The 12,288-nt window shown below is 48.5% G+C and overlaps 1 protein-coding gene across 4 annotated transcripts in view; it reads right to left on the bottom strand.

Annotated features, from left to right (window-relative positions):
- Positions 1–916: 916 nt before the first annotated feature.
- FGFR2 (fibroblast growth factor receptor 2) overlaps positions 917–12,288 on the bottom strand; it is a 101,627-nt gene continuing 90,255 nt past the window's right edge. For 3 of the 4 annotated variants that reach the window (XM_080822351.1, XM_080822354.1, XM_080822353.1), the window contains 5 exons: positions 8,507–8,629; positions 7,903–7,973; positions 6,093–6,230; positions 4,418–4,523; positions 917–1,202 (listed from right to left, as the gene is read on the bottom strand). In XM_080822351.1, coding sequence (XP_080678477.1) covers positions 1,038–1,202; positions 4,418–4,523; positions 6,093–6,230; positions 7,903–7,973; positions 8,507–8,629 — 603 coding nt within the window. In that variant the 3' untranslated portion in view covers positions 917–1,037. Of the gene's footprint in view, positions 1,296–4,417; positions 4,524–6,092; positions 6,231–7,902; positions 7,974–8,506; positions 8,630–12,288 lie in introns of all 4 variants that reach the window. The other variant, XM_080822352.1, reaches the window with a different exon arrangement.

Genomic DNA, 12,288 nt, shown 5'->3' with positions numbered 1-12,288 from the left:
AGTCGTCAACTAAGGTCCATCCCCGAGGAATGGATTAAGGCATCTTTTTAAGAGAACGCTGGTACCATTTGTCTTGGGAAGTCTAGTTGAATGTTCCAGGGGCCCAATGACAGAGCTGCACAGCAAAACAAAACACTCTCCTCCTAATGGGTTTGTTTCCTACCGGCGTTTTGGTGGTGTAAGAACAATCATTTGACAGCAGAGTTTAAACAAATAAATCAAAACTTCATCTTCCCCAAATTAGTCATATTCTGTAAATATTTCTCTTTTCAAAGAATCTGATAACTAGTTAAGTCCAAGCCATAGATCCACTAGTCCGATGTGCTGCCTGCATAGAAATGCCACTTAAATTACAAAAAAACAAAACAAAACACAAAACTATAAATGATTAATTGTTTTGTATATTACCAATTCATTAATAAATTAATGTTATACCATTTTCCCTGAAAGCAAAAGTATTCTTCCACCTCTGCTCGGTGAAAATTAAGAAATTCTGTGTAAGAACAGCATTTAGCAAAGAGCTATTAAAAAAAGAGAGACCAATTTTCTAGGTGCATTGGGACATCCATTTAAAATCAATACAAAAAATAATTCCTTGTAAATATATAATATATATTTATACATAATTTGAATATATTTACATACTTCCAGCACCTATATACTGCCATTGTGCTCTGTAAGTGTGTGCTGACATATATTTTCTCCAATTATTACAAAATTCACAAGGAAGGCAGAACGTAAGTCTGCCTTGAGTTCAGAGGGCCCACAGCCAGGACCCACAGTGGGTCACGGGCGCGTGGCGGCCCACGGCAGTCCACGGCCCCAGAAACATTCTTCTTCTCCTGGTGAAGATTACAAGTTTCCAACTGTATAAATTCTTTACACGTGTGCCGATTACTTTCCCAATTATTTACTCCTCTGATCCATATATACAAGCGGAGCCAAGCGGCTCCTGGAGGCATGGCCTCCCTGCTCAGTGTGGCTAGGCTCCTGGTGCCGTCCCGTGTGGGGACGGAAGGACAGAAGGACAAGCTCATTCATGTTTTAACACTGCCATTTACATGTGGATACTGAGGAAGGCAGGGCTCGTAAGGCATGGGGTCCGGAGAGAAAACAGAATCATCTCCCGAAGAACAAGAACTCCTTGTGTCGGGGTAACTAGGTGAATACTGTTCGAGAGGCTGACTGAGGTCCAAGTACTCCTGAAAGAAGGGAAGAGAAGACGTTTTATTTCATCTCGGGTCAGGATAACAAGGTGAATACGGTTCGAGAGGCTGACTGAGATCCAAGTACTCCTGAAAGAAGGGAAGAGAAGACTTTTATTTCAAATGCAGGCTCTTGAGATGCTCTACCGGAGTGGAGACGGGACGGGGCACCCTGGAGGATTCAGGGACCCGGTCCCCCCTCCCCCCGGCCGCTCCCACAAAGACCTCCTCGAGACCCCTCCCCCACTTGATTGACCCGAGGCTGCCTTGAACTCTTCTCTTATAAGCCATCATCAATAAACGAGTGGCGAGGAGGGAATGGGAAAATTCTGAGCCCTCCAGTCCACTCGCACAGACCCCAACAAGTGGCTTGCTACGTGCCTCGTCGAGAGAGAGAGAGAGAGAGAGAGCGAGAGAGCACAGAGTTGAAATCCGAGGCCCCACAAAAAATGAAAAAAACGCAATGTGTTATGGTTTCCGGGGACCCCTTAAAATAGTGGAGACCGTGAATATTTATTTTACGAATTACGCTTTACTATCGCAGTTTCTAGGATAATTTAGGGGGACTCTGTCTCCATTCAGCGGGTAATTTCACAGATGGAATTCATTACTCTCAGAAGCTCTCCGAGTTTGAAAACGTAAACAGGTTCAGAAAAGGCTCGGATGTACTCGTGTATGTTAAATCCATAATGGACTGTTAAAGAAAAGTTTGAAACTCGGAAGGGGCTCTTCTGCTCCCTCCAGCCTCTGCTGGGGTTGCTGTGAAGAGAGTCCACTGGATGACCCAGGATAACATTTCCTCCAACTTATGGCAGGGTGAGAGCCCACTGCCAGGTCTTGTATGGTCTGAGAGCTAAAAACATGTTTTGAAACATGAGCTAAAATGTTCTTAACATTTTTCAAGGGTTGGGGGGGGTGGGGAATCCAAGGAAGAATAATATCTCGTGGCATTAAAATGACATCAAAGGACATAAAATCCATATAGAATTTAAATGCTAGGGTCCATCAAGTTTTACTCAGAACATAGACACGCTCCTTGACATGTTGTCTGTAACTGCTTTCTCGCCTTGACGGCTGAGTTGAACGGTTGGGCTCACAGAGATAAAGAAAGGTTCACTATCTGGCCCTTTACTGAACAGATTCGCAGACCCTTGCTCAGAAACTATGGAAAGATTTCTAAACTGAGGAACTTCTGGGTTTTGCTGCCTCCACTGGGCTCACACGCTGGGGTGGTTCTGCTCCCACACCCTGAAGCCAGTGACATTCCAGGATGTGTGGTTTTGCTGAGAGGGGAGGCAGAAAGCGCAGACCACAGCACAACCGGCCCCGGTGTTATCAGAGAAGAACCCGCAGAATGTTGGCGACTCTACATTTTAAAAGACCCGTTCCCCCACCCCCCCAAAAAAACCCCACTATAATTCATCACCAGGGCTGGCAAGGGAAAGAGTCCCCATCCCAGAATGGGGAATGTGTCAGTTCCAACAACATCAGCATTAACCGCACAACTGGAAACAAACACGCCCACCACATCAAAAGAGAACTTTTTGCTTACAATGATAAAAATGAAATTTTGTCCTAAATGGAACCATTTTTCTCAAGCATATGGTAATGATTTTCAGAAGGAAAGAAACTTCGATTTTTATATCCGTTAGACAATATGGCATTCTGCTTTTTTATTTTAGGATGCTAGATGTAAATTTCGGTATGAATGGGCCCACTTTAAATATAAATATTTAAATACAGAGCATTGCGCCTGGACTTAGGACCATTAAAATGGATTATCAGTGCTTTCCCAGTTTCTAAATGCAGCCATAAATGTTCAGATCTGATAGAGGGAAGAGAGGGGTATCAGTGGATTCCAAGTCTAGGGTTAAAGGAACTTACACTAGAAACAACAATTTTGGCAGGAGAAGAAAGTTGCTTTTTTTCCCTTGAACTGTTCCTTTCCTTTCAACTTCTGAAGGTCAGCTGTATTCATTTAAATGCAATCTCCCCTTTTATCAGCTACAGTTAGACGCACAAGATAATGTTGCTGGCTTAAGGCTTCATATCACAACATTTGATTTAAAATAAAAAAATCATTCTAAAACTATTAAAGGTATTCAAAAATACATTAAATGTATATTTTTGTTCAAACAATTTTAACCTCTTTTTGTTGTTGTCAAGAGAACTGGGTTTGGGGACTTTTTTTCCTGTTTGAAGGAAGACTATTTGCTGCACCCTCATTAAATATCACAAATTGATTCATTAACCATTTTTTCGTGGGATTCTTCTGACCTTGGCGGGTTTATCATCTTCCCTGCTCAGATCAGACACTCTCTACAACCATAGAGACCACTCTGTCCGCATGCTGAGCACTACCATGACTGGATTCTGACAGTCAGGGACAGAGGAGTGTTTCTTTCATTGGTAGAGATTATAAATATTTTCTAGAAAAATATTTTAACAAAAGGGTACAAGTTTTCACTTAAAAATCACAAGTCCCAGGGGTGCCTGGCTGGCTGAGTCAGTTAAGCATCTGACTCTTGATTTTGGCTCCGTCCAGGATCGTAGGGTCATGAGATCGAGCCTCACGTCAGGCTCTGAGCTCGGCAGGGAGTCTGCTGGAGATTCTCTCTCTCTCTCTCTCCCTCCTCCTCTGCCCCTCCCCCATCCACTCTCTCGCTCTTTCTCAAATAAATAAATCTTGAAAAAAAATCACAAGCCCCTCGTTACAGGAAACTGTGTATACATTCACATGCACACAGATGGAGACCACATGCCCCACGCCATTACCGGACGGTCACGGCGGACTGTGCCGTGTGCGGGAAGCGAGAATGGCAGGACTGCACCAGTAACAGAAGGTCAGCAGCTCCTATGCTCATTACTAGGACACAGAAACCCAAGCTCCTCACACCCAAACCCAAATGCTGCTGTTGGACGCTTCTTTCGTCTCCTCACTGTCCAGCCTAGCACAGCCTGGACCCACCACCCGAAGGCCACAGAGAGCGGCAGCCTCGAAGAGGGCCCTCGGTCTGGTTTCCTGAGTCAGAACTCTCAAATCGCAGTCCTGAGAGAAACCAGGATTTAGGAGGAACACACATTTTAACTCTGTCTGACCCCGGTGGGAAAACGAGGACCTATACCCCAGACTCCGACGGGGGAGGTTTTGCTGGAAAAGCCGCACGGGCCTCCCAAGAAAGGACCCCAGGCTCCCGGAAGAGGGTTCTTACCTCGTTGGTTGTGAGAGTGAGAATCCGATCCAAGTCTTCTACCAACTGTTTGAACGTCGGCCTCTGGGAGGGCACCGCATGCCAACAGTCCCTCATCATCATATACCTGGGAAACGGATTTCCTGGTGAATTAACTCTGTAAGGACGAGGTGCACGGCTACCAGCCAGTGTTAACAGGCGCTAGGGAGATACGTCCTAAGCTAGGAAGATCTATCAGAACTTTCCAAATTAGAAAGCAGTTATTTGCTTTCCCAAAAAATTCACTGCTTGATTTCTCTTGAAAGGCGCTTTGGGCTACAAACACATCACTTTGCCCCCCAAATGTTTTAGGATAGTGTCTATGCCATCAGGAGAGACTTTTTCCTACATCTTTGCTGCGGGCTTGTGTGTTCCTGTGACAGTGACACAGCACGGTGGTTATCACACCTTTCGGGCACTTTCAGACGCTGCGGGGAAAAGCCTTCTAGGACCAACGGGCTCTCCAGCCTCTTCTCAGCACACCCTGCCCCCTGCCCCCCGGCCCCTGCTCCCGACCAAAGCCGCTACACATTCTTCTCCCTGACACTTTGGGTTTTATTTTAATGATTACAGAGGACAAAGGTTCCTCAGTTTTAAAAAAAATGAAGTTTGAAAACCACAACTTTAACGTAAGGTTTTCATGAATTAAGCTGCCATCCCAGGGCTGCACATTAACTTCCTGATTAACTCTTGGACAGGCCTAGGGTCCCAGGCCTTATCTTGATCATGGGTTTCGACAGACCCTCTATATTAGAAAAAGCAGTAGGAATGACAGGCAGCACAATAAATACCTTTATATAATATACTATAAAAATGTGGCCATTCATCAGATGTCCACTGTACAGTGAAAAGCACTCATGGGATTACGGATATAAAATCCCCATGAAACGATATACAATAGACCACAGTCTCCGGGACAATCACTCTTCTTAGTTAATCCTAGGGGGGTTGGGAAGAGAGACTCCCTTTCAAAGCACTGATTCTACTGCACAAGACGCATGTCACAAACACAACATAATTCCACTTGAAGTGTGGGCCAGGCTTTTCTCGAAACCAGCTCGTGGTTTTATAGTCAGATCTGGGACTCCAAGGATGGCACCTGGACACATTCTTAATTCTCTGTGCTAGACTATGGGTAGAACAGAGGTAACCAGACACCAGTGTGCTCTGAAGAAATGTGGTCAACGTCAATCCATAAGAGCAATTTTCAGCGGTCGCCCATGCCCACTGGCCTCTCTGGGGACAGACACAGGTCATGAGGAAAGGCTGTGCTTTCTAGCCTGCGTATGAGAAAGGGCCAGTTCCAATCTCCCTGTCCCTCTGAGAAGAGACAAAAGCGAAGCACGGCCCAGTGGCCCAGGAAGACCACTGAGGCTCACTCTCTAATAAAGTCAGACGCCCTCCGCCGGGAAGCCCAATGCCCTGGTTTAAAGCTCACTCCATACACCTTGGAACGATGTTTTCTCTTTTGGACAGTTAGGGCCATCCGTGTAGCCATCCACCCCAGTCCTGGGATTAAGCCCAGAAAGCTTCAGCAGTAATTCTTCCTAGGGCCTGTACGGAAAACCAGGGGCCTTAGGGAAACCCGAAATAAGTTGCGAGAGAGTTAATGGCATCGTGGGTCCGCTCGGTTATCAGGAGAGAACAGGGTCCTTACAATTCGTTGGTGCAGTTTGCCGGCTTATCCATCCTGTGTCCTTCCTTAAGCAGCTTAAAAAGTTCCTCCACCGGGATCCCTGGGTAGGGGGAGCCCCCTAACGTGAAGATCTCCCACATTAACACCCCGAAGGACCAACTGCAAGGAAGAGACAAAACAGTGTCACCAACCCACCTGAACCCCAAACCCAAATGTACCCAGTAAATAACGTCAACGCCCACTCACTTCTCCTGTTCAAAGACAAATGGCCCGAACCCTCCTCCGGTTCATCCCACAGGGCCCTCCCTGCCCCGAAGGAGCATCCTTCCCAAATGAGGACAACGTGAGGGATGGTCCCTTGGAATTTTCCGTCAACAGACAACAGAGTAGGGGTGGGAAACCATCCCTCCATTTTTTTGTTTTTTGTTGGTGGAGATCTGGGGTGGTTGCTTTTTTATTCTGACATTCTTAAATGCAGCGTTAGCCATGGGGAGGATCTCAGCTCCTAAGTTGCAAAATTCTTCATGCTCTCATCCAGCTTTTCCATCAGCCTCTGCGTCTTGACACCCCCTCGGGGGGCTGAGACACACCAGTAGGGGCTGCTGACCGAGTAAGGCCATCAAGCCCGTTCTGCGAGGTAAACAGCTGCCCAGTGTGGCAGTTGGAGCATCAGAGAGCACAAAGATTTCACCACTAAGGTCAGGAAGGGAGCGGGCACCGGGCTGGGGTGACAATGAAGGAATCCCAGAGCCCAAAGGGTTTCCTGCAGCAGAAACTGAAAGCATCTCGCAGGGCACCCTGGGTACCTGACCTCGTGGAGGCCAGTTGGCCTTTCTGAGCCTCGTTCAGGGTGCTCGCTGTTCCTGGGATAATCAAGCCAAGACTCCTGCATTTACCTACGTCCCCAAGGCTCAAAACACACACCCTTCCTGACTCCCTTCAGGTTTGGGGTGAGCAATGAAACTCTCCCCAGTGTTGTCTAGAGCAAAAGTGGGAGCACAATGCAGGCAGCTGACTCCCTACAAAAATGGGTTTCAGAATGCCTTTCTTCTGGGACTGCTAAAGGGGACCAGCAGCGACACCAGGCCTACCCCAGGGAGCCTCTTGGTCCCGTAAATAAAAATAGCTCAACTGATTTTTTTTTTTAAACTTTTTATTTTGGGCTAATTATAGACTCGCAGGAACTTGGAAAAAACAGTACAGAGAGATGCTCTGTACCTTCCCCCTGGTTTCCCACCAGGGTAACTTCTTCCAGCCTAATTTCCAAACCTGAAATTCTGAAATATCAGTTGAAGCCTGACCCTGATGGTATTTTTAAGTGTATCATAATGGAAATGTTATATAGTTTTCACTCTATTTCTCTAATCTCATCAAGGATGGCAGGACGAGGTCAGATTTTTTCCGAGGACGAAGAGAACGAGTGGGCCCTGTGGAGATCACCCGCCCCACTTGGCTTCTCCCTACAAGGACAAGCCCAGGAGGCAGGGTCGGGGGGAGTAGGACAAACCAGCCTCAGTAAGAAGTTTCAAAATTCCTTCTTTCAGGGAGCAAAGAACACGCCAACAGCCTGGCAAATGACACAGCAGCTCTGTAGTCGTAGATCCGTGAGTAAGTTGGGGGGAAGGGGGAGCACTTTCGCCCTGGCGGGAGGAGGTTCAAAGTTACACCCCCCCCCACCCCACCCCATGCACTTTGAAGCTGGGCAGATTAGCAACAGTGCACTGGTGACCAGCCTACCAGAAAATCCGCCCTTTCTGAGGCCGCCTCCTGTACCTTCCATCGATGTGTGAAATACGGCAGGCGCCAAAGAATGAAGAAGGGAGTTACTTACACGTCACTCTGGTGGGTGTACACGCGGTCAAAAAGGGCTTCTGGGGCCATCCACTTGACTGGAAGTCGCCCCTGCGGGTGTGAGGGGGTGAAAAGGTAAAAACCGCTAGATTACAACCAGTTTACTTTTGCTCGCTCAGCAGGCTGTGTCCTATCTGAGAGCTGACACTGATTGTCACTGGTGCGTCCTCAGAGCAGAGATCAGTCCCCGCAGGGCCTGTGTGTAACATGCAAAATGCACAGATCTGGGCACACGAGTAAAATGCCGTTTCTCTGGACTCTCATGACGCTTGATCTCCCTCACACAGAGACACACCCTGACCACCTCCGGGGCAAAAATCAATCCAGAAACTCCCAAGCTCTAGTTTTGGCTGGGGAAGTTCTTGACAAAGAGCCTGATGATGGTTCTGTGGACAAGGCTGTTTCACATTTACTCGAAGTATCTTAAAGGCAGCTGAAATGTGCTTATTGAGAAGTTTGTCAAGAGCGTGGCCCAGGAACAGGGATAAAGGGCAGAGCAATGAAGGCCTATCATCTCTCATCTGGAACATTCCGTGCCACCACCAGCCCCCCTCCCTTCCACCACTGAACCACCGCAGACTTACGTTTGTGGTCTTTTTGTAATAGTCTATATTGTTGATATCTCTGGCCAGTCCAAAGTCTGCTATTTTCATGACATTGTTTTCTGTTACCAAAACATTTCTGGCTGCTAAATCCCGATGAATACACTGAAATCAAGAAAGAACTCATTTCAAACTATTTCAAGAACAAAGAGAAATCATACTCACTTCTTACAATGCAGACAGAAAAGTACATCTTGGGTCAAAAAATGGCATTTCTTTTCTAATTAAAGGTAACTTTAAAAACCAAGGCCCCAATAATTTCAAAGAGCAAAGATACACCAAGCTGCTAATTCTCTTTTCCTTGCAAAGGACTCCTCAACAACACTGTCGCCCTTCCCAGGAGATCTGTACTAGATTATTCAAAAAACCTTTTATGTCTACACTTACTATCCCAGCCTTTACAGCCAGACTTTCAGAAGAACTGTTTAAACTCCAAGGCCACATCGTCTTTACCTCCTGGTCGGTCTGCAAACATTCTCTTTACATCCCTGCTCCTCCCAAAAGTTTATGGGGAACCTCCAGTCAGACCCAAGTGAGCTCTTCTAACCCCTCAGTGTTTACTTCTGCAGCTCTGGACACTGTTGACTCGTGCTCCTTTTAAAAAACAGTCCCCACCCCCTACCTTGAGTTCTATCCCATCCCTTCTCTTGGTTCACCCTCTCCCAGTCTAGCTCCTCTCTTCCACTGTCCCTTAAAATGGAAGAAATAGCCCATTAATTTTGTATACGTCTACATATCCCCAGGGCTTCTAGTCTTAGATACACACAAAAGATCTGCAAATTCCTACCTCTCTCCTAACCTTTCTCCTGGGACCCTAACTGTCATCTTCCACAGGCTACAGGACATTTCCACTGTGACATCCTGTCAGCACCTCAAATTCAAGGCCTCTGCTCCCCTCGTTCTCATCTTGGGTCTCTCTCAGTCCAAGAGGTACGCACCAGAATTCTCTGCACACCCCTCCCCAGTTCTGCAGACGCGGACTCCCACAGGCCTCTGCAGTCTGTCCACCCCGCTCTGTCCCCACTTCTAGCCACACTTAGCCCAGGACATCACCACTGGCCACCCCCAGCCCCACGGAGAGCCACACTGCCGGCCTCACTGACTGGTCTCCACCCTTCCAGACCCAGCCTGGCCGCACCTGCTATGCTCGCCACAAGCTGTGGTTCTCAAAGAACTGACCATGTCCTTTCCAGGCTTGTATCATGACCCATGCCTGTCTGTCCACGCCCAGGCCTGGAGGACACCGGCCCACACAAAGGGCCCCACTGAGGTCTGCAAAACACCTGGGGGCGCTGAGGAGGAGGGGAAGAATACAGACGCACTCCCCCCAGGGCAGCTAATTCATAGTTCTGATACCTATTCTTCGGCCTCAGAAAGGTCTGGTCATTATAACTCCCGTTTCTTCTTTCTGCAAATGACATGCTTTTGTGAAGTGTTACACTTCAGCGTCACAAAATTCATCATGACACACGGTAAGGAGACTCCCCCATCACCATCCCCTATTTTCGGAAAAGGCAAAGTCTAAGGGCGTGAACAAAAAGTTCTACCAAAGGCTTTGACATGGGCTCCTGGCAAAGTTCACCAGTGGATGAAGGAAGGGCTTACCCAGCCACGTGACAAGGGTCAGACGGGGCTGCTTGTAGTTAGGGACGCCAAGAAATGGCCGGTAAAAAGGAGCAAGGCACACTCTCGCTGAAGGATAAATGAGGAGTTACTTTTTCCTACCCACTGCCCCACGATTCCTTGATTTTAGATGCCTCCGTGGTCCCCTGGATGGGCGATGACCGGGAAAGGGAGAGCAGGAGAAGCCCGCAAGTAAGTATGCCTGAGCCTGGCCAGAACGGAAGCAGGAAACGTGAGAGCTCCCAGAAGCCGCCTGGGGATCCGGCCGGGGCGGGAGCCGTGTTCCAGTTTGGAGGCCTCCTCAAATTGAACTTCCAAGCCCTCGGCCAAACTCTCCCGGCAGCGTGCTCCCGGCCGACGCGAGCTCTGTGCATTTGGCAAGCTGTGTGGTCAGAAGACTCTGGATTCCCACACGCTGGGCTCCCACCACACATGAGGGCTCAACTCAAGAGACACCACAACAGTGACCTCCATCATCGTCTCGGCGAGAGCCAGGATCGAGCACCCAAGTCCCACATCCCACGGTGCTAGCAGATACCAACGCCCACCCTCTGGGCTGGACGGTAAGAGACTTGGAAGCAACACACAAGAAAAAGAAAATAATTAACATCAAGCCAAATTCCCATCATCTGCAGAAATCGGAGCTGTTTTCCAGGGCCGAGCTGACCGTTTACATAACTAAGGTCCTCACACCATTTGGCATCCATTTCTTAAGGAAGCGGAGATCCGCAGGTCACGAAGGGAAGGAAGACTAACATCCCTATGGCCCAGACAGTGTGACGGGGGCCACTGCACGGCGGGCTGACTTAAATTCCCAGGGCTCCCCATGAGATGGGTAGGATTGTACCCATTTTACAGATGGGGAAGCTGGCCCTGCTTGAAGTAACAAAAACACCACCCGCTCAGGTTTAACACTTTGAAGCAAGTCGAACTGGCTCTGGGATTTGGTAAAAAGCAAAATTAGTGTGCTTTGAACTAAAAAGCAAAGCTTTCATAATTTGTACAAGGTTCAAATACCCCACATTACCTTGTTGTAGTCTGTACAGTCCTGATGTCTCTTTACTTGCCCACCCCTAGCTCCCCACCAACACACGTGCACACATGCACACACGTGCACATATTTCAACGGCTCAAGGACAGACCCTGCGTGTTCATGTCTATATTCCCAGCACCGACAGCAGAGCCTGACCCAGTAAATGTTTACTGAGCCGAATTCATTATTGCATTCCATCAGTAATGAGCCAGAGAGCTCACTCAACAGTTCCTTAAGCAGGCCTCCAGCGAGGTCCTGGCTGGAGGCTGGGAGGCGTGCGCACGAGCAGACCAGAATCTGGGCCCTTCCCAGCTTCTTCACCCTCCTCCATCAGGAATAAGCCTCCATCTTCGCAGGCGGTCTCCACTGGAGGGGACCATTCTTAAGATCTTCAGCTACCGCTGGCTTAACACCAGCTCTAGGTCCTTAACTACAGGCAATCTTCTATGAAGGGCTTTGGAACCCTTCAAGGCCCTAATGATATACAACTCCGTCCCTTCTAGCCCACTCTGTGTCTGTGAGCAAAGCCCTGACACAGGGCATCTTATCAGTCCCGTCCCCACCCCCACCCCCCAACCAGAGTGAGGCAGGGATTACCAGAGAGCAGCGAGGGAGGCTGGGGGGCATGGTGGGTACTGGGCCAAAGGGCCAAGCCTGGGACCAGCGACTTTTCTCTGCTCTGTGGACCTAGGAGTCCCCATCTTGGAAATAAGGACAATGACTTAGGCACACCTGGTTTCGAAGGGGTCCTGGCATCTCCGGACAGCCCTCAGCATCCTTCTCCTAAAATCGCCCCTACTTCAGACGTGTTCTGGGGTCATGGGAGGATACTGTACAGAAAATGCTCGTCCTGTGCCTAGCAGATGCTGAGCTCTCAAAACCTGGTACTGATTAATAATGAGAATTGCCCCCTTTCACAAAGTTCCCCCTTACCTATACGCAACAGTTCCAAAGAGGAAGGATCTCAGAGTCCTCAGGGCTGGGGAGCAATGGGGGGTCCACACGGGCTCTACCAGCCAGGTGCAAGAAGACACATTCTTCTGCCCCGTTCTGGGCGCAACAACGCTCTGCCTTCCAAAAACCCGTCCTGGGGCCTCTGTGAACCATA

This window comes from Martes martes (genome assembly GCF_963455335.1).
Source record: "Martes martes genome assembly, chromosome: 14".
Taxonomy (NCBI): Eukaryota; Metazoa; Chordata; class Mammalia; order Carnivora; family Mustelidae; genus Martes; species Martes martes.
Note: the sequence above shows the minus strand (reverse complement) of the source record. Positions and strands in the feature narration are given on the sequence as shown.